General features: G+C 49.7%; 1 protein-coding gene and 1 long non-coding RNA gene across 6 annotated transcripts in view; one reads left to right on the top strand and one right to left on the bottom strand.

The window, feature by feature from the left end:
- Positions 1 to 4057: 4057 nt before the first annotated feature.
- NOD2 (nucleotide binding oligomerization domain containing 2) overlaps positions 4058 to 21759 on the bottom strand; it is a 36042-nt gene continuing 18340 nt past the window's right edge. For 2 of the 5 annotated variants that reach the window (XM_045533237.1, XM_045533234.1), the window contains exons 5-12: positions 17773 to 17856; positions 17478 to 17561; positions 14161 to 14244; positions 12194 to 12277; positions 11271 to 11354; positions 9077 to 9160; positions 6779 to 6862; positions 4058 to 5373 (exon numbers count right to left, since the gene is read on the bottom strand). In XM_045533237.1, the coding sequence (XP_045389193.1) occupies positions 5301 to 5373; positions 6779 to 6862; positions 9077 to 9160; positions 11271 to 11354; positions 12194 to 12277; positions 14161 to 14244; positions 17478 to 17561; positions 17773 to 17856 (661 nt within the window). In that variant the 3' untranslated portion in view covers positions 4058 to 5300. Of the gene's footprint in view, positions 5374 to 6778; positions 6863 to 8984; positions 9161 to 11270; positions 11355 to 12193; positions 12278 to 14160; positions 14245 to 15693; positions 16012 to 17477; positions 17562 to 17772; positions 17857 to 21759 lie in introns of those variants that run through there. The other 3 variants (XM_045533236.1, XR_006730338.1, XM_045533238.1) reach the window with 3 other exon arrangements.
- LOC123625038 lies at positions 14021 to 15751 on the top strand. The gene is made up of 2 exons (XR_006730339.1): positions 14021 to 14283; positions 14919 to 15751. It is a non-coding gene; the product is annotated as an uncharacterized LOC123625038 (long non-coding RNA).

Here is a 21759-nt window from a genome sequence, read left to right as displayed (position 1 = left end):
GGCTTTTACTCTGGCCACCTAAAAGCTCTTTTTGATAAGATAAAAGGGATTACTTTAATCATCTTTACACTAATCCAGCTGAACTATAAATCCATGCTCTCCTGTTTGAGCCATTTGCTCGTATCAATGACAAGTGATTTCTATGTTTGATTTTTAAAAACACACACAGAGTAAAAGGGCTTAATGCTCTTTATTGAAACTTTGTGCTACATCTGGATCCTATTTGGCGCAGTTGATGCACTAGAAATGGTCCCATGTCTCAGGAAACCCTCCTCCCTTAGGAAGGAGACACTAATGGTGTCAGGAAAAGGATGATTCTTTCTTATAGTCTTCCCAGTGTCTATTTTCCAATCCCTTTAAGTAGAGTGGATTCTTCATCCAAATGAATGTCAAGTGTACTGAGCACCTGCTATGGGCTAGGCACCTTCCTAGACTCTGAAGACACCACAGTGAGCTTGGTCCCTGTCCTCCTGCAGCTGACAAGCCAGGAGAAGGAAGAAACGAACATGTCTCAGGTAGCGCATGCCAAGAAGACAATATTAATGAGGGCAGGGAATGGCTGGGGACTGCTGTTTTAGGTAGATTGTTCACAGAAGGACTCCCTCGAAGAGGTGGCATTTTGACAAAGTGCAGAAGGAAATGAGGAAGCAAACCTTGCCACTGTCCAGGGCAAGAGTGTTCCTGTAAGAGAGAATAGGCAGGTGCAAAGATCCGGAAGCTGTGATGTGCTTGGCCTGATCAAGGACAGCAAAGTAGCTGGTGAGGTCGGAGCACAGAGAACGGGGTGTGAGTGGCAAAGGTGAAGCCAGGAAGACACAGGGCTGGGTCAGGTCAGCATGAGACCTTGACTTTCACCATGCACCAGACAGGAAGTCCTGGTGGGTTCAGACCAGAGAAGTGGCCTATCTGACTTATATTTTAATAGTCTCATGCTCTCAGTCAAAGGCAAAAACAGGGACACTGTTCGGGGGGCCGATGCAGTAATCTAGGCAAGCGGAGTCCCAAAGGGCCCCCTTGTTTTCTGGGGATACAGGCAGAGCAGACGAGGAGGGGTAGAGAGGAATGTGGAACTGAAGATGGTGATAAAGAAGTTATTACAAATAAAACAGAAATGTAGCGCTCCCAAGAGGAAGGATTTTCAGGATGAGTGATTAGAGAAGGGGTAATGCTTACAGGACGGATTTGTGGATTGTTCGGAAAACGACAATAGGTTGGGATTAAATTTAGAGCAGTAAAAAAGTATCCCGGGGAGGCACGAGCCAAAGATCTTGGATTGCCTGCCTGTCCAGCTGTAGCCTCTCCAGGGGAACGTCCTTCATGACCTTCCTGTTCACCCGTAACCTACCACCAGGGCCCGGGGCTGTGCATTCTCTCCTGCGAGGGCAGGAGCAGGGTGTTGTCCTGTGTGTGTGCTTCACCCACTGGGCTGGACCAATCAGCTGAGTGAAGAGAGAGGCTTGGAGTTGTCCTGGTACAATAATAGAATGAAGCTCTAGTCTCCACTCAGCCCGCTTGGAAAATGATTCCACCTCTCACATTTCTGTGGGGCGTATTCATTTCAGCATCTTGTTTTGGTGCAATGGCTGGGGGAGGACACTCAGATTGGCATCTTTTTTCTCCCAGGATGATGGTGAATATAATTAAAGTCTGAGCCTCTTTTAAAAATTCTCCTGCTCTAATACCTTGTTTTTTTGTGCATAAGAGTTATGTATTCTTAGCCACAAAACTGGAATCTGCTCCTGGATAAGCCACTGGCCATGAGCACATACATACCTTTCAGGTGACCTCCCTATCAGAGGATCTTAAAATCAAGAATCCCAGTTTACTAGTTACCTGCCAGGCCCGGAATGCTTTTGGTGGTATCTGCTGGACTTTTGAAAGTTAGGAAATTTCTCCTACTCTGAGCTCTGTCAGTTATCACATACCAAGATCTCAGTACCCTCACCTGGGCCCTTTGACCTCTTCTTTCTCTGTAATCGCTCCCTGGGTTATATCATCCAGGCTGGAGGGCCCCATTCTCAGTTCGATGTGGAGGACGCTGCCCATGCTGTTATCTCTGGCCATGACCTCGCCCATGGGCTCCAAACTGCTACCACCACTTAACGTCTCCACTTGACTTCTCCATTTAGGTGTCTTGAACTTGACAATCCAAAACAGAATTCTCCCCTCTTCCACACTTGTGCCCCAGTCAATCAAGTCCCAAGTCTATGAGTCATCCTGGGTTTTTCCCTTCCCCTCATCCCTCTCATCCAGTGCATCTGCAAGTCCTTGGGAATCCACCTCCAGGATCTCTCTGGAATCCACCTTCTTTCCCCTCCACTGCCAACTGCCTCTCACCTGCAGCAGCTCCTGGGTGGTCTCTCCACTTCCTCCCACCCTCACCCTGTGTACTCCAGCCCCATCTCCATCCGCCAGCCATGGAGATCTTCTTTAACCGTAAACTGTGTTGCATCTCCCCTGCTTAGACCTCTCCGATGGCTGGCCGTTATTCTAAGATCAAGACCAAACCCCACCATGGCCATCTAGGCCCTTCCTGAGCTGCTCCTACCTAGCTCTGGAAACCCATCTAGTGACACCCTTCCCTTAGTTTGCCCAAAACATACTTTATTAAGTTTCCTATGGCTGCTATAGGAAATGACATGAATTATTCTCTTACGGTCCTGGATGCCAAAAGTCCCAAATGGACTGGAACCAAGGCAGGCAGGGCTGTGCTTCCTCCAGAGCTTCTAGGGGAGAATCTGTTTCCTTGCCTTTTCCCCTTTCTAGAGCTGCATTCCTTGGCTCACGGCCCCTTCTCTTACCTTCAAAGCCTACAGTGTAGTGTCTCGCTTTAGTGGTCCCATGGCCTTCTCCTGTGTCACATTTCCCTTTCCTCTCTCTTGTAAAGACACTGTGATTGCATTTAGAGCCCACCCGTGTAATCCAGTGTAATCTTCCCAGCTCAGGATCCTTAACTTAATCTCATTTGCAAAGTCCCTTTCGCCACGCAAAGGCGACACTCACAGGTCACAGGGATTAAGATCTGGGTATCTGTGGGGGCCGTTACTCAGCCTCCCATGCACATCAAACTCTTCCCTACATGAGGGTCTTTGTGCAGCTTGTTGCTGGTGACAGGAATGCTCCTTCTTCCCCCTCACTCTACACATGGCCAGCCTCTTCTCATCCTTGGGGACGCAGCTTACCTGGCACCTCCTCAGAGAACCTGTTGAGGACCAACCCTCAACAGTCTGAAGACCTTATTTTAGGTATTTTTCAGTTTACTTGTTTTCTGCCAGCCTCTCCCTCCACCCTGACCTAAGTGCCTGGAGGACAGGGACAGCATCTGTCTTGTCCATCCACTGATTTTCCTAACATAACTGGTTCATCATTGCTGAATGAATTTAAGGAAGATGAATTTATAACCCAGTATGGTGCTATGCAAATGGGCGGCTGTGTTTGCCCCTGGAGAAAGCAGACCCCTCTCCATCTTGCTCCCAACCTTCTGTCCCAGAAACAGCGGTCTGCGCAGAACAGAGCACCAACGACAGAGAGAACCCACAGACACGCTCCGACGCAGGAGTGCCAGCGAGATGCCGCGGCACTGGGGGGCCCGACACACACAAAACCTTTCAAGGAAGTGGGATTTCACTTTGGAGAGCTGCCACCTGAGTCCTTGCTCATTAAATGCAGCTACGAATTATTGCGATACAAGGCCCGCACGGGAGACCGCTGGCTGCGGAGAGCCTCTCCGCTTCTCTCCCGTTAAAGACTCCTGGAGCCACTTGGAGAGGACTGAGGGAGGCGGAGGGGCCTTGTCACATGTGCTGCGGTTTTTCAGGCTGGGCACCAGGAGGCTCCTGCACAACCTGAAACTTCACGCTGGGTTAGACTTTTCTAAGCTGAAGCCAAATGTGTTTTGATTGCCAGGTTATTACTAAGAATTGCTCTTGCCTTAAGCCCTAAATTATCTGGTTGAACACATCATTTTCCCCCCTTCACGCAGAAAACTGTGCTTTAAAATTTGACAACTTTTAGGAATATTTAAAAATGTTTGGTCACAATGAAGAGGGCAGCGATGGATGACTCCATAATTTATTCCTCTGTGATTATTTACGGCATGAAGTTCATGGTCACGTTGCCTATAAAAGTATAAACTTGGGAGAATAAAACAAAGCAGTTTATAAATATTAACCAGTTTTCACACATAATAATGTTGAAAATAATAACATGTGCACAGCACCTGACAATTTACAAAGGCTTCGGCATCCATCATTTTGAATAATCCAGAAAGACACTTGCTTAGAAGGAAGAGCCTGATTTTGCCCTTGTAAACTTTCAATCCATAGCTGTATAACCTAAAGTATTCTGGCACAAATAAAATGGAACTGTCTCTTACGGATATATTTCAGAAGTCTGTTGTCAGAGGTCAGCTCACAGGCATCTACCAGCAGCCTAGGGGACCGTTTGAAATTCTGGCCCAGATTAATTTTAAAAAGCTGCATTTGGAGCTTTTTTAAGTGGGGCCGTTTCCAAAGGCTTAACTGAAGAGTAATTGATTTCACTGGAAATAAAAGTCCACGTGTGATACCAGCTGGAGTGTGGTCATGTTTTTCTTGCAAATCCAGAATGTTTTGGGGAACAAATGGCTGTCACATGTCCCCCTTCCAAGGATGTCTTAAGCACCAGAAAGGAGAATAGGCTAAGTTGCAGCCCTTCCTACCCCGGGTGCCAGGGTCGAGGGTGTGTAAGTGAAATATGAAAGCTGAGATCACTGACATTCTGTGTCTCGGCCTCAAAGGAAGGAGCATGTACAGGACTGGGATGAGTGGAGGAACCAGAGGTGGGGAATGGCCAGGATGGATGGTCCAGGGGTCGATGTGGTAGAAAGATGCTGCCTGAATACCCCTCTCTTCTGAGGAATAGGAGGGGTCTTTCATGCAAGGCCAGGTCTCTACACCAAGAGACACTCAGTTAGCAGGCACGTCCATGCGCCCCACTAGCCCAGAGCAGAACCCTGGAGGATCAGTGGGAGGCTGGCCCCTGCTACAGAGAGGGGCTGCTCCTCTTGTACATCCCAGGACTGAATCTTGGGAAGACGTTGATGGCAAAAGTAGGCTTGGGAAAAGTCTATTCTGGAGGGCACTGATGCTCCTTCCTCTGCCAGAATAAGGGTGACCTGGTGTGTTCCCAGAACACGAATTCAGCCCTGGGCAGGAGGGGGCCCGATCTGAACAGGCTGCTGTCAGATGTCATCCAGCTTCTGGGGCCCAAACCCACGGCTTGCTCACAAACAAACTGAGATGAACATGCGCCTGGAGACATCAAAGCAAGAGTCTGCCGTCCCTGTGGCTGAGCGTCTCAGTTTCCTCCTGAGAGAAAGTGTTCCCTCGGAGCCTAAAGGAGATCAAGTGAAGAGAGGGCTGAGTGAGGACAAAATTAGAGCAGTGCTTTCAAACGGAAGCTGCCACTTTTTCAACCCATGCCTGGGACGGGCTGACCCTGCGGCCCCGATGCAGCGCTCCTGGGAGGGACATCTGTGCTGTTTTTACCCTCTGTCAACCAGGGCAGCTCATGAATCATTCTGCATGATGAACACAGCTCCGTGACTCTGCAGGGCGACAGTCCACAGGCCTGGACCCAGCCGGCCACAGACTCCCCAAGGCCGGGGATTCTTTTTAAGGCAACAACAGAATCTGCCAAGAATGCAATGAGCAAGTCCTGGTGCCCTCCCAGGCAGCAGACAACATCAGAACCCTTAAAATATCAACCCGATGCTGGTTTGCTCCCTGGACACAGAATGTGACATTTTTTAGGCCTGTTCAATGGTTTCAAAAACAAAAAAGAACCCACACTTTACCCAGAACCTGGCGACCTCGCAGGCTACAGGGATGATATGATCATACAAAAGGAAAAAAATCTATCACAGGACAGATTTTTGAAGTTTTTGTTTTTAACTTTGTCATTTGATATCTACATTTGCGCTGCCTTGATGTGCCTGTTGAGAGAGGGACAAGGCCTACATATTTAAAGCAGGGGTCACAAGCTTGCAGGGGTGAGGATCTAAAGGGACTGGTCAAAGGCTGTGGCTTGGTGGCTCTGCCCCTTCCTCTCCTCTGGTTAATTACTAGCGTTGTGAATGGGGGTCCAGAGTCGCCAGCTCTTTTGAGAAAACCCTGAAATATAGAATTTTATAGGAAATCTCCTAGTTTTTAAATACTAGTATCTAGCCCAGTGCCTGGAATATATTCAGTAACATTCACACATAGCATGTTAGACCAGGGGACACTTTTCTATTCATCATCCGAGTGACAAACAAATACCTGGAAACAAGGAGGACCAACTTGGAGGCAATGACTCAATGCTTTTTTCACATACAGAAAGGACTGTGGCTTTAATCATACAGACTTGGCCACACTGTGCAGGAGTCCCCACGCGTGTGACCTCCCTCCAGAGCTGCAGAGGGTCCGACACAGCACCCGGGACCTGTGATGGCGCAGCTGGGTTCTTCCCCCTTGTTTTCATTCTTCAACCACACCCCCATTCCTACTCTGTTACTTAGAATAGAGAAGTTTTTGAATAAACAGTCAAGATTTTAAAATGAAAGCATCGCTCCGTGCGTGAAGGTGTGAAGTCTTCCTTCCCAGACAGAGAACTAGAGCCACCACGTGCAGCATGACACTGAATGTCAGAATCGGAAGGGATCTTTGACGTTCTGACGTTCCTCTCTCCCCTCACCCGCTTTGACGGGCAGGAAAACTGAGGCTCTCAGAGGTGAAACTCGCCTGCCCAGGGGCCTTACCAGACTTCCAGGATGGTGTCATTCCTTGCCAGGGCCTGCAGAAGGGCTTCTGCCCCCAGGGAGGTGATGCAGTTGTTGGACAGCCTGGAAAGCAAATGGACTGGTGAGCTTCAGGGGTTCTTGGTTTTCCTCTTTACCATCCAGGTAAAGGGGGCTTCAGGAGCCAGCCTGCTGGAGCCGTCAGTCCCCGAGACCCGCCCCTCTCCTGTCTGAGATTCCCAACAAGCTCATCAGCAAAGTTGTAATGCTGTAAGCGAAATGCACCCTTTTCTCTTCCATTCAGATTAGTTTACCTAATTAAGTAGCCCCTTCCTTAGAAAGGTGCTATAGCATAGTGGTTAAATGCCCACATTTCAGTGCCAAACTTTGTGGGTTCAAATCCAACCTACACCACTTCCTTTCTGATCTCAAGCAAATTAGTCTCAATTTCCTCGTGGGTAAAACGGGTCCCAAAGAGTATCCACCTCGTGGAGTATGAGAATCAAACCTGTTTTGGCCACTAGGCAGGCTGCTGTTCACATCTGCCATCCATCTCCTCACGGCGCAGGTCTGCCACCAGAGGAAGCCACAGTGCCTCCCCTCTCCTCCCCCTGCCCCTGCTTCTGGGAAGACTCCCCATGCTCTGCATGTCTAAAACACAGTAGCACTGATGGGGAATAACCAGGGGACAGTGATATTCCATCTGCGGGGCTTTGAGGGCATGGGGACATAGATTAGAGAGAGTATGAGGTGGTTGGAAATGGGGAGGGGAGATGGGACAGGGTCAGGGAGAGCGAGGGAAGAGCCACGTGTCCCCAAGGTGCTCCTTTGCTTACAGCTGTGCCTTCTCCTTGTGTCCTCTCCTTGTCTTCTCCCTCCCCAACAATTTTAGGAACTTCTTACAAGTTGACCCTAAGGCATTGCTACTAATAATAGCCAGTATCTGTTGAGCTTTTACTAGGTGCCAGTTGGTTACCTACATTCTATCAGTAAATGTTCACAACCTTATGAGGAAGGTCCAAGTATCAACTCCATTTACGCTGCAGGCAACTGAGGCCCAGGGAGAAACGGCTGGTAGGGGTGGAGCTGGGGAGCAGACCCAGACCGTCTGGCCCTAGAGCCCGGACTCCTAACCAAGTCTAAGCCTGGAAAAAGAAAATGCAGGCATCTCTCTCCCTTTCTCTCTCTTTTTAAAGATATATCAGAACTTCAGTTTTTGTGGGGGATGATACAGTTCAGGATGCTGAATAATAAGGCTGATGACAAGATGGCATGGGACAACCCCAGTGCCATTGCTTGGCACCTGCTGGGGTCGAGTGGGGTGAGTCTGTGACAACGAGGAAAGGCAAACTCACCACGTCCATACCTGGTCAATAATGGACCGAAGGCCCCCCGCACGCAAAGCCAGCATCAGGCCCACCCAAATCCAGGCTTCACCCCAACCTCCAGCCCACTCCCACCCAAGCGACCAGCGGAAGCATCTTCCCCACACAGTCGGCAACTTCCCAGCCCCGCAGAGCAACGCGAACAAGCATGGCCAGAGCGGATGGCAGTCCGGCAGCAAAGCTGACGCTCACAGCAACAGTCGGTCTGTCTCTAAAGGCAAGTGTTTCCCTCGGGCCACGTTTGTCAGGGGAGATGCCACCTTCCTCTAACAAAAGGAGCCACCCAGCGGTTCCCTGAGTTCCCTGTGAGATGAGACTTTGGCGCCAGCCTCAGAGAGCACTGACACAAGCTCACGATGGTCACTAGTTGGACTTCTGTTCACATCCACCGTCCATCTGCTTGTGGCATGAGTCCCTGCCCCCTGGGTCTGCATCTCAGGAAGCCACAGTGCCGCCGCCCTCTCCCGTCCCCTGTTTGCTGGGAAGACCTGCCATACTCTGCCTGAGGCCACTCTCCTGACCCGGGAGCAGGCTGAGCCGGGCAGGGGTGAGCCGGAGGACACTCAGGCACAACTCAGCATGTGATGAGCACCCACCTCCTTGCCCCTTGGGCGGGGAGATAACCAGGTGCGCCCCGTGCTGGCTCTCGGTACTCCCAACAGTACCGAGCTCAGCTTCCGCAGTGACAGCTGGCTCAGGAACCTCCCTTCCCTGCCTCACTTCGCTACTCTCCCCCCCGCTGTTTGCTGGGACCACCTCCCAGGCAAACAACCTGCCCTGGCATCCTTGTCTACCCAGACCAAGACGAGCTGTTTTCTGCCAGGCCAGCTCGTGCGAGTTACCCCGGCCGGGAAGCTGCCCAAATCTCCGACGCGGAAACGCCCTTCCCCAGGCCAGCCACTGCCGTCCCGCCTCCTGCTCGCAGCCTCCTTACTTCAGGACTTTCAGCCTGGAATTTCTCTTCAGTCCTTCCGCGAGAGAACACGCACCTTCATCCTGGAGATGGTTCTCCTCCAGGCTGGCAGGAACGAGAGAGAAAATCCAGTTGATATGATGACGTTTACTATGACATTGATGCCAATAAAGGTCAACCCATGTGCCCCCCATTTAGAAAATCCAAACTTACGGAAAAAGTAAGAACAGACCAAGTTCCAGGGACATCTTTCTTACATGGGAATTCACTCCAGGGTTCTTCTCCCTAATACGCCCCCTCATGCCCCAGCTACCCAAATCCATTTCCCTTCCTTCTTCATGAGTAGGAGCCTCATTTCGTTAGGGGCAACCATGTGCTTGGTGAGAAAACTGCCTTCCCCACTCTCCCCTGCAGCCAGAGTTGGCAAGTGACAAACACCTGGCCACAGATACACAGGGGACGTTGACAGGTGGGGCTTCCGAGAATACTTTTTAAAGGAGAGAAGCCCAGCTGCCAGTGCCTTTTGCCCTTCCCGGGTACACAGACTGAATCCCGGAACACCTGAGCAGTGCTGCGGGTGTGGCAGCACCCTGCAATCACGAAGCAACCGACCACGGGATGAAGCCACAGGCTGAGGATGGTGGAGCAGAAAGAGAAAGAGACAGTCAAGGCCACTGCTGGCCTCCTGCAGCCAGCATACCAGCCCCACACTGCCCACCTCCAGACTTCCTTGTCCCTGAAAAATAAACCCTTTCCTGGTTTGAGCCTCTGGAGATGGAGGTTTTCTATCACCTGCAGCCTAACGTAGTGTTCAATTAAACTAACTTGGCCTGAGGCTGCCTCCATACTCTGAGTTCCTATGTGGCAAACTGCAACCTAACTTAGCATGTAAACAAACTGCAACCTAATTTAAGAATACAGCCTTATAATAAATAGCTGGGTCTCAGCCAATCACAGCAACCGGGCTTCAGCCAATCACAGGCTGCCAAGTGTCAGACTGTGTCCATATAAGGCAAATGCCTCATCACACCATGACCAGGTAAGGCAAATGCCCGGCTGTACCCCGTCCAGCTGTTTGTGTACAGCAGTTCTTTTTTCTGTCTATAAATACCGCCTGCCCATGTTGCTGAGTGGAGCTCTCCGAATCTCTGCTGGTTCTGAGTGCTGCCCGATTCATGAATCACTCCACGCTCAAACCAACTCTGCTGAATTTCATGTGTCTAAAGTTTTTCTTGTAACAGTGGTCATGTCTAATGCCCTCACAGTGAAGTGCTCCTCTGCTGAGAAATTTCAAGTGGCCAAATCCAACCAGGACATAATCAATGGTACCTGAGTAGAGCTAGTGGGTCCTCCACACCCAAGGCCCGTCCACAGTGCCTGTCTGTGGTAATGCCCATATGTTTCAGTGCTTTTCTGCCCCTTGGAAAAATCAGCCATTCAGCACTTTATCTCCCTGCTGTAATCTGGAACTGCCCAGACATGTCAGAAGACTGTACTAGTAGCATCTAAAGGATGGAAAACTTGGAATGAGCTTCAGGTCAACATACAAGCATGATTGATGGTTCACCTTTCAATTACCCCAAACTCCATTTGACCTTCCACAGTGATCCCTGACTCTAATACCCAACATTCTTAGGAACTCAAATTCACTTTGAAATAACAAACTTTATTAGTAGTAGCAGTCATAGTACTAGCAGTAGTTGTAGTAGCAGCAGCAGAAGCAGCACTAATAGTAGTAGTAACCCTGCCACTGTTACAATTTAACGTCTATGGAGACCATTCATACGTATGCTGGGCACTATATTACACTCTTCACAGGTATTACCTTATTCAGTTCTCACAAAAATCTTTTGTAGTTGGAATCATTCTTACCTTCATTTTACAGGTGTGAAACCTACGATTCAGAGATTGTTATTTAACCTGCCTACGATCACAGCCTGCTTGATTCCAGAGTCTGTGTCCTTAACCATTATGCCATGGGGAAGCACTAAACAAAGCAGTAGGCCAAATCATTTAGTTAGATAAAAAGAAATAGCGGCCATACGCCATGCTCTGTAAGCTTCATGCCACTTAGTACACGTAACGACAAACACGATCAGCTGATCGTTCAGGCATCCACCTTTGTCTCATCCACGCAGCTACTCCTGTGGCTGAGGCCAGGGAATCAAGAAGGGCCGTTATCTGCCACCCGGAGCAAGGAAGCCCCCAGACTCACCAGAGTTCTTCCAGTGCGGAGTTCTTTTCCAGCATCCGTGCCAGGGCTCGGGCACCCGCACTGCCAATATTGTTCCCCACCAGGCTGGATGTAATCACGGGACAAAAGCATGTCAGAGCAGGGAAGGTCCTCAGAGACAAGCTAACGTGAAGAGCAGATACATGGCACTCTTCTAGCCTGTTCCATTTCAGACATCGCTAACTGATGACAGTGCTCTTTCTGTACATCTTTTTCAGCCATCACTAATTTTTTTTTTCTGAGTCAGAATCTTACTCTGTCACATGGGTAGAGTGCAGTGGCATCGTCCTAGCTCACTGCAACCTCAAACTCCTATGCTCAAGCGATCCTGTCACCTTTAGCCTCCCAAGTAGCTGTGACCACAGGCATGCGCCACCACACTGGCTTTTTTTTTTTTTTTTTTTTTTGAGTTTTTGTAGAGATGGCTGGTCTATGTTTCCCAGACTGGTCTTGAATTTCTGGCCTCAAGCAATCCACCCACCTTGGCCTCCCAGAATGCTAGGGTTGCAGGTGTGAGCACTGTGCCTGACCTAGACATCACCAGTTGATTACAGTGTTCTACAAGCCCAGGAGCAGCCTTGGAATCCTTCTCAACATGCAGCACTGGGCAGCTACTATCAATGGACTGGAGTTGATCCTCAAGATAAAAGCTGCTTGATCCAGCCCAAGATCTTCAATTTACAGATGGGCAATCAAGACCTTGAGAAGGCAAGGACATCTCCAAAGTCACCCAGAAAGATTCAAGTGTCCTGATTCCTAATCCAGTGGTCTGTCTTCCTTTTTTACTCTACTGCCTAACAAAGGGAGGCAGAAATAAAGTTCAAAGACCTTTAAAACTGGCCCAAGCCACTCTCCCTTCACCTGGCTCCCCCTGTGACAACTACTGGACAGCCTCTGAAGCTTACCTGAGCCACTTCAAGCTCTGGTGATCACCTAGGGCTTCAGCCAGGGCCTGGGCCCCCTCATCGCCCACTCTGTTGCCCCAGAACCTGAAAAGGCCACGAGAGTCAACAGGCAGTGTTAGTACCTGATATGTGTTCTAGACATGTTCCAATATATCTGCAGCCCCAGCCAGAGGGGCAGGACCACCCAATTCCAGAGAGCTCTCACCGGGGCACCTAGACCCAGCAAAACAGACCTGCCTCCATCTTTTGGTGGGTTGGCCAAACTTCACCCAGGGTTTTCAGCTGCTTTACATTACAGACTTGTAGAATAGTAGAAGCCCACCTAACCCTTACCCTCAGGGAGGGGAACTTAATCTCAAGAGCAAGTTACACAGTTGTGACACTTTTCCTGACATTGAGTTCAGATCTGCTTCCTGGTAACTTCCACCTACAAGTCCTTAGCTACCCTCTAGTGCCCACTCAGGATGAGTCCAGCACTTCTCCCCCAAGCCAGCCCTTCATCTCTTGCTGCTTCTCAACACCCTCAATACTTCATGGCACTGAACTCCTTTACCTTCTGGGTCATCCTTCTCTGAATCACTGTAATTTGGAAACATCTCTTTTCAAAAGGTAGAGCCCAGCTCATGCCACCTGACCCAGCCACTGTCCACACTGGGCCTTACTCGGGACATGTAAGTGCACAAGGGAGCAAGGACAGCTGGACTAGGACGTTCACTCCACCTTCATTCACTAGGTGAATATTCACTGAGCTCTGGCTATATAGCAATGCTGCTCTGTGCTCTGGGATAGGACGTTGTAAATAGCAAAAAACTTGAAAACAACCTAAGCATGTATCAACAGGTGACCAGTTAAATAGATTATGGATATCTAACCAGTGGAATATTTTGCAGTTCTTCTTTTAAACATGAGATCATGATGACCTGAAAAAATTCCTATATTATGAAGCAAAAAATAAAATAAAATAAAATAAAATAAAATAAAATAAAATAAAGCAAGTTACAGAATAGTTTGTATCATTTGATAGTGTTGGGGGTTTTAGCACAGAGCCTGACCCAGACAGGTGCCCTAAGAAATACTTGTTGGAAGAGAAGTAAATGGCCCAGATGTGGCAGATGTGACCTTAGGCAGAAGACAGCCTGCTGGGTCCGTGGCCTCCTTGTTCTACATTCTGCTGCTATGGTCGCAGCATGAAAAAGGTGCTGCTTTCTAGAGCAACGCAGGCCCGTTCCTGGCTCAAACTGAGCTTGTGGGCAGCTTGCTCGCCCATGAAATGGGTTGTAGCATCTGGATCCTAAGGTTATTCTCTCTTCCTACAGTCTCAGGTTCTAAAACCCCCAGTTCTTGTCAAATGGACCCCAGTTCACAACAGGGCATGACAGGATAGGAGAGCGGCTGCTGGGGACAGTGCAACCCTGGGTGGCAGTCGCTCTACACAGCAAACACAGGCAGCCCACTCTGGGACCCTGCAGTGTGGAGAACAGCCCCCGCCTGTCCTAGGGGCTCCCATCCCCATTTCCTTCTCTTTCTTAGGTCAGTGGTTCTCACCCCTGGCTGCATATGCCCGGGGGAGCTTTTTAAAATGACTGACATCTGGACTCTGCACCTAGATATTTTCACTTCATTAGTCTGGGTGGGGCCTAGGCAACGGCCTTCTTCAGAAGCTCCCCGTGGTTTCAGTGTGCAGCCACAGCACAGCCCTAAGCACCCCCAGGACCAGAGGCTTCCTGTCACCAGTTCAGGGGCACTGCCCTCCCCCGCCCTGCCATCCTGAACTTCCTGTTTTTCAGGTGCAGAAGCAAGTGTGAGGCAGCCAAGGGCCACCCACTCTCTCCCTGGCTCACCTTCCCCACTGTCACCTAGGCCACCTCTGGGGCCTCCTGACTGAAGAGTTTCACAAGCTCCTAAATCCTCAAAAGTCTCCACCCCCTCCGTGTAGATCAAGAGGGAGGCTGTGAAGTGCAACCTACCCCAGGAACTGCAGGGAGGCATTGCCTCGGAGCCCCTCTGCCAGCGTCCGGGCCCCCGCAGACGTGATGTGGTTGTTGCCCAGCCTGGAAGAGAAGAGGACAGAGGAGGCTGAGAGAGCACAGGTGAGGCCAGGAGAAGAGAACCCACCCTGGGGTGGGGAAGCGAGGGGAGAAAGCTTTGAGGACCCCTCCAGGACGCAGCGGCTGGCCGCAGCCTGTGTTGTTCCCCCGTGTCAAGCTCACGCCATGGCTCCCACCCTTCCTTTTCCACCAGCCAAGGGAAGGGGGGTGGGGAGCTGTTTTGCAAAGCAGTGTGACAGGTCTGGGCAGGAGCCACAATAGGCAGCTGTCCTGGGAGGTGGTTTCCCCAGGGGAGCCAGGGTGACTCACTGTCACACCTTTCCCTGCAGTCTCAGCCACCTTTGGTCTAGACCCAGCCACGGCCTTCCCAGATCCGCTGTTGCTCTACGTAGCATTTACGGTTCCTCAAGAGGCCTGGGCAGGCCCAGCGGCTGGGAGAAAGGAGGGGTTCCCACTGAGCCTTCCAGGAGTCAGGGAGGGAGACAGGGCCAAAGCCGGGGGTGGGGGAGGACCCCAGCAAGGGAAGTTCCAGCCGCACCCAAATCCAGACAGACAGTTTCAAAGAAGTCCCCAGAACTCGCACCCACAGCCCCAGGGTTCCTGGAATAATAACACGCTTGCTTTAACCTTTTCAAAGAACTTTAAGCTGCCCGGCTCATGACAACCCTCTTGGGCAGGTATTATTGTGCCCTTCCAACGGGTGTGTGGCGGCCATGAGCCGCGCCTCTCAGTCTCCAACCTCAGCTCCCTGGAAGTAACTGAGGTCCGAAATCTGGCAGCACGGCGCCCGCAGGCTGACCGAGACAGGAGACGCGCCTGCTAGTGAGTCTGGCACGAGGACTCCCCACTAGCCTTGCTGAAGTCTCCTAGGACTGCACTGAAGTCCAGGGGCTTCCTCCCAACCTTCGTCCTTCCCTCTCTTCACTCAAGGTCAGACACCCCAGCCTCCCCAGTGTCCTTCCCACCTCCTCTCCTAGGAATTGTCCCCAGTAAATTTGTTGCACATCTAATCCCTTCTTGGAGGATAAACAGGCTGAGTGCCTACACGACTGACCCACCACCTTTCTGTCCCCGAAAGACGATATAAAGCCTCACTCCCCTGTGCCAGCCCTTTATGTGTATTAACATTAACCTGCTTAATCGTCACAACAGCCTGTGAGGTGGTGTGCCACAGTTTGGATGTTTGTCCCTTCTAAAGTCTTAGGTTGAAACGTGATCCCCAGGGTTGGAGGTGGAGCCTCACGGGAGGTGTTTGGGTCGTAGGGGCGGATCCTTCCTGCATGTCTTGGTGCCCTCCCGCGACAATGAGGGCGTTCCCACTCTGTCAGTTCCCACCAGAGCTGGTCCTTAAGGAGAGCCTGGCACCTCCTTCTTCCCTCTTCTTCCTCTCTCTCGCCGTCTCTGCACACTCCGGCTACCCCTCACCTTCCACCTGAGGCCCTCACCCAATCTTGAATTTTTCCAGACGTCAGAATCATGGGCCAAATAAACCTTTTTTCTTTATAAATTACCCAGCCTCAGGTATTCCTTTTTAGTAACACTAAATGGCCTGATACAGGCAGCTGTTATCATTATCCCCACTTTACATAAAGGGAAACAGAGGCACAGAGACATCGTGCTGACCTGAGGTCACACAGCTAATGAGGATTCAGATCTCAGGGTTCCTGGGGTCCAACCTCAGGCAGTCTGGCTCCAGAGCGCCCCCACACCTACAACAAGGTGCAGTAGTCCCCCCTTATCTGCAGCTTTCCTTTCCACGATTTCAGTTACCTGCAGCCGACCGCAATCCAAAAATATTAAGTGGAGAATTCGAGACATACACAATACATAGGTTTTAAACTGCATGCTGTTCTGATCACGAGCCATCCCACACTCCACTCTGTCCTACTCAGGACACGAGTCCTCCCTTTGGTCCAGCGTGTCCACACAGTGCAGCTCCCTGTCCGGTCGTCACGGACACCATCCACTTCTGACACCCAACAGTCAGCATCTCCATGGCTCGATGATCCAGGATCACCCAAATCGGATGATACTCTTTCTGACATAGATTGGGTTGACAGCAGCCGACCCTACATCACAGTGCCCATGTCACTCGTCACTCACCTCCCTCACCCCATCACATGGGCATTTTATCGGCTCACGTCGCCACAAGAAGGGTGAGCACAGTACAGTAAGATATTTTGAGAACGAGAGAGAAAGACCACATTCATGTAACTTTGATCACAGTATATTGCATTTGTTCTATTTTATTATTAGTTATTGTTGTTAATCTCTTACTGGGCCTAATTTATAAACTAAACGTAACATAGCTATGAATACATAGGAAAAAGCATAATATGTATAGAGTTTGGTACTATCTGCAGTTTCAGGCACCCACTGGGGGTCTCGGGATGTCTCCCCTGCAGGAAAGGGGAGACTACACTGGTGGCCACAAACCCAGCCTCCAATTCTGAGCCCAGCACCCTTCTGAAGGGATGGGCCAGCCCAGGTCTGACCACAGCCTCCTCCAGGTTTGTGGGTCTGGGGGAGCTGGGGGTGGTGGCAGACGGAGTGCTCTGTACAAACTGGCACCTGTGGTCTTGGCCTCCCCAGCCCTAGCCGAGACTGAGCTACGTGGGCAGCAGTTTTAAAACGGCAGCTCTCATGCCCAAACCCAGCCCCTCAGGCAGAAAGAATGGGTGGAGGCAAACCTCCACTCTGTCTCCTCACACTGCCTCACAATCACAGGAGGCAGGACTGTCCAAGAAACAGAGAAGCCAGGCCAACCCGGGAACCAGCGGGAGGGCCAATGTCATGGTGTCAGGCAGGGGAGGGATGCTAGCTGAGGCTGGGAGGCTGAGGAGCAGCAGAAATACAGACTTCCAGAAGGGAGTGCAGACCCCGCCTGCTCCAAGTGGGGAAACCTCCTGGGAGTGGCTGCAAGGGCTGGGGTGGCAAGTGACCATATGGCTCCCCCAGAGGGACGTGCTCTTAGACACGGGAGGGAAAGGAGCCTGGAAACACTTCTTTGCCCTGAGGGCTAAAGATCAAAGGCAGGAAGCCCTCAGCAGAGCAGTCCAGCATTGGCTGGGGAGGTCACAGCATTAGAGAAATCCTGCTCAAAATGGAACATTTCCCCTGGGCTGAGTCAAGCGATCACCAGCCCAGTGGGCAGGGCCAGGGCCAAGACCAGACCAGACTGACTCAACTGTGGGGAAAAAAGTAGTTTCCAGGAAATGGGGAAGCCCCGGGCTCACCTCAATGCCAGGAAGTTCCTCTTGCACGCAAGGAGCCTGGCCACGGAGTGTGCACAGCCGTCGGTCAGTTTGTTGTTGAACAGACTGTGACGTCCAGCAGAGAGGAGACACGAGACACGGCACGTCAGGCGGTGAGCACCCGAGCCCAGGGCTGCCCCCTCCCCCTGGGCAGGAGCCACCTGTCCCCTCTGGTCATGCAAACACCCCCCCCTATTCACTCACAGCTGCCCAGGTGGCACCACCTGGAGTAACTGGGGGACACGGGGCCCAACGTCTGCGGCCCCGGCCGACTTACGCTAACTTCTGCAGCTGCTCACAGTGAAGAACGTGTTCGATGAGCGTGCAGATGCCTCGGTCTGAAATATTGTTGTCTCGCAAACTAAAAACGACAAAATAAATACATTTGAAAATGGAGCTGATAAGACAAGAAAAAGTACACGGAATCCCAAAAGAGACTTTCACTCATCCCCAGCGTGCTGGTACGTGTGCGTCTGGGAATTGCCACAAGAATGGAGAGTCCCAGAAAAGTGGAGACCTCCTCCGTGCCTGGCCAGGGAGGTGACGTGGCGCACTTTGGTGGGGACAGCCCAGGAAGTGGGGACCCAGAGCACCTACAAAAGAACACTGGAAGCCTGAGGAAGTCACAGATATAATTTGAGGCACTGTTTCCATCTCTGTAAAAGGAAAACGGTGATCACAGCATCCTCACTGAGGGGTCCACAGTGGAAAGGAGCTGATAGGTGGTAGAAGTGCGGTCGGAAGGACACAGGCTGCCCTGGGGGCGGCGGTCAGCAGATGGCAGACCTGGTGGCGGAGAGTGGCCCCAACTTTGGAAACCAGCATGACCAGTCCTGAATCCAAAGACACGACTCTTACAGGCCAGACCCTGCCTAACAATGCCCCTCTGACACCTCTCTCGGGTATTATTCCCAAACCGCACCTGATCACACAATCATCTGAAAGTTTCCCTAAAACACAGATTCACGAGCTCCTCCCCTGGAGCTGGCAATTCCTTATGTGTGGGGCTGGGCCCGGGACCTGTACATTTAACAACAGTGCGCATGACTCTTTACCTTCAGGCAAACCTGAAGACAGACTCAGTGGTTGACAGCTCAGGCCCTGGAGTCCCTTAGCTGGAAGTTCTGATCCCGATCAGCCACTTACTAGCTATTCACTGGCCCCGCCATCTACAAAAAGGGAAGAATAGTGTCCCCAGCCGCACTGGACTGCACCCATAAAGCCCTGTGAGCACCTAGCGCATGGTCAAAGTCACCTGTACTCATGACCACTGGCATTTGTGGAGCATTTTATGTGCCCAGCGCTGTCCTGAGCACTTCTCAGTATTGACATTATTTAATCCTCACCACAAGCCCATGAAGTGGGTACTATTGTTATGTTCACTGGAGAGAAAGAAACTGAGGCACAGACAAGTGAAGTGACTTTGCCAAGGTTGCACAGCACATACAGAATTCTTTTTATTTCAAAATATTAAAGGCATACAGATGTTTTTGATACATGGCTTGAGACGGGGCTATAAATGCGTCCAACACCCCGATAGTATTCATAGTACCCTCTAGGTGGGTTTTTGTGCCCTTCCCCTCCTCCCCCTCCCCCCTGCTTAATTTCCAGTGACTTTTACTTTCCTCTGTGTACTTGTGTGTCCATCGGTTAGTTTCAATTTATTAAAGAGTACATGTGATGTTTGTTTTTCCATTCTTGAGATATTTCGATTAAGATAATGGTCTCCAGTTCCTTCTAAATTCCTGCTAAAGGCATTAATTCATCCTTTTTTACAGCTGAGTAGTACTCCATGGTAAACATATTCCACATTTTGTTAATCCACTCATGAATTGATGGGCATCTTTGCTATTGTGAATTATACTGCAATAAGCATTCAAGTGCAGCATTTTACCTTTTTGATAAAATGACTTCTTTTTCTTTGGGTAGATATCCAGTAGTAGGATTGCTGGATCAAATGGTAGGTCTACTTTTAGTTCTTTAAGAAATCATCATACTGTTTTCCATAGGTGTTGTACTAATTTGTAGTCCTTCTAACAGCGTATAAGCGTTCCTTTCTCTCTGCATCCACACCAGCATCTATTGTTTTTGGACTTTTTAATAAAAGCCATTCTAATCTCATTGTGGTTTTAATTTGCATTTCCCTGATGATTAGTGATGTTGAGCATTTTTTCATGTTTGTTGGCCATTTCTCTATTTTCTTTTGAAAAACTTCTATTCATGTCTTTTGCCCCCTTTTTAATGGGGTTGATAATTTTCTTGCTGATTTGTTTGAGTTCTTGGTAGATTCTAGTTATTAGCCCTTTATCAAATGTGTAGATTACAAATATGTTCTCCCATTCTGTAGGTTGCCTATGTGCTCTATTGATTATTTCCTTAGCTGTGCAGAAGCTTTTCAATTTAATCAAGTCCCATTTATTTATTTTTGTTGCGGCTCTAATTGTGATTGGGGTTTTAGTCATAAATTCTATGCCTAGACCAATGTCTAGAAGAGGTTTACCTACATTTTCTTCTAGAATTCTCATGGTTTGATGTCTCACATTTAAGTCTTTTATCCACTTTGAATTAATTTTTGTGAGTGGTGAGAGATATGGATCCTGTTTCATTCTTCTGCACATGGCTATCCAATTCTCCCAGCACCATTTATTGAATAGGGCTTCTTTCCCCTCCCCACCCCACCGTGTGCACTGCTGTCTGCTTTCTCAAAGATCAGTTGGCCGTAAGTAGATGGTTTTATATCTGACTTCTCTGTTCTGATCCATTGATCTACGTTTCTATTTTTGTACCAATACCATGCTCTTTTGGTAACTATAGCCTTGCAGTGTAGTTTGAAGTCTAGTAATGTGATACCTCCAGCTTTGTTCTTTTTGCTTAGGATTGCTTTGGCTGTTCAGGCTCTTTTCTGGTTCCAAACAACGTGTAGAATTATTTTTCCTAGATCTGTGAAATATGCCGTTGGTATTTTGATGGGGACTGCATTGAATCTCAAAATTACTTTGGGTAGTATGGACATTTTAACAATATTAATTCTACTGATCCATGAGCATGGTATGTTCCTCCATTTGTTTGTGTCAACCACAGTTTCTTTCCTCCATGTTTTGTAGTTCTCTTTATAGAGATCTTTCACCTCCTTGGATAAGTATATTTCTAGGTATCTTATTTTCGTCCTAGCTGTTGTGAATGGTATTGAGTGTCTGACTTGACTCTCAGCTTGACTGTTACTGGTATGTAGAAATGCTACTGATTTGTGTTGCATACAGGATTTGAGCCTAGGCAGTCTGGCTCCAAATCCCACTCTCAACCACGACATTACACAGCCTCTCCCTTATGCCGTTTATGGGCTCTCTAGAGCAGTGATTTTCAGACTGCAGGTTGTGTGATCAGTTAGTGGGTCATGAAACCAATTTTGAAGGTTCTGAGCAGCATTTTTGAAACTGAAATAGAACAGAACAGAAGAAGACAGCAGAGTGTATCAGAGTTAATATGGGAAAGTCATTTTGTGAAGCTTTTGTTTCAAGTTTGCATGCTGGTGTCTCTCTCTCTCTCTCTCTCTCACTGTGAGTCACAGTCAGAAAACTTTGAAAGCCATCACCCTAAAGTCAGAGAGAGAGCCAGGATCTAAAGAAACCTATATAGGGGCACTTTGTGTATGGGGTTTCCTAGAGGGATTTTGGTTGGCATGGAAACCCTTCAAGTGGGAGAGATACAGCTTGGCACTGTGGGAGGGGAGCCTGTCCCCTCCCTCCTTCTCCCTCCTCCGTCTTTCCCTCCCTCCCCCCGTCTCTCTGTCTCTCTGTCTTTATCACACACACACACACACACACACACACACACACACACACACGCACGCGCGCACACACGCACAGGAAATGCCCATGCAGCACCTTCATTTAGTGTACGAAAGGTAAAGAGCAGTGAAACTTGCTCAAGGACTTTGATTGCTGATGGGAAATCAAGCTGGTTGCTGTAGACTGTGGCTCTCACGGTGTGAACCCACTTGCATCAGAATCACCAGGGATGTTTGTTAAAAATACAGATTCCTGGGTCCCTGTCCCAAACCTACCGAATGGGGATCGCTAGGGCTGGGCCCAGGAATCTGCATTCCAACAAGCACCTTTACACACTGTAGTGCAGTGTGCACAACTAGAGAGCTAGAACCAGGCCACCCTCACCTTTTTCTGAAAATAGAGACAGACCCTCAGCCTCCCCGAGCCCTTCTGCACACCCTGGGGGGGGGGGCATGTGGACATTCCTAATTGAGGAG

The sequence above is a fragment of the Lemur catta genome, chromosome 20 (assembly GCF_020740605.2).
Source record: "Lemur catta isolate mLemCat1 chromosome 20, mLemCat1.pri, whole genome shotgun sequence".
Taxonomy (NCBI): domain Eukaryota; kingdom Metazoa; phylum Chordata; class Mammalia; order Primates; family Lemuridae; genus Lemur; species Lemur catta.
The sequence above is the reverse complement of the archived record's forward strand: the minus strand, read 5'-3'. Positions and strand labels throughout refer to the sequence as shown.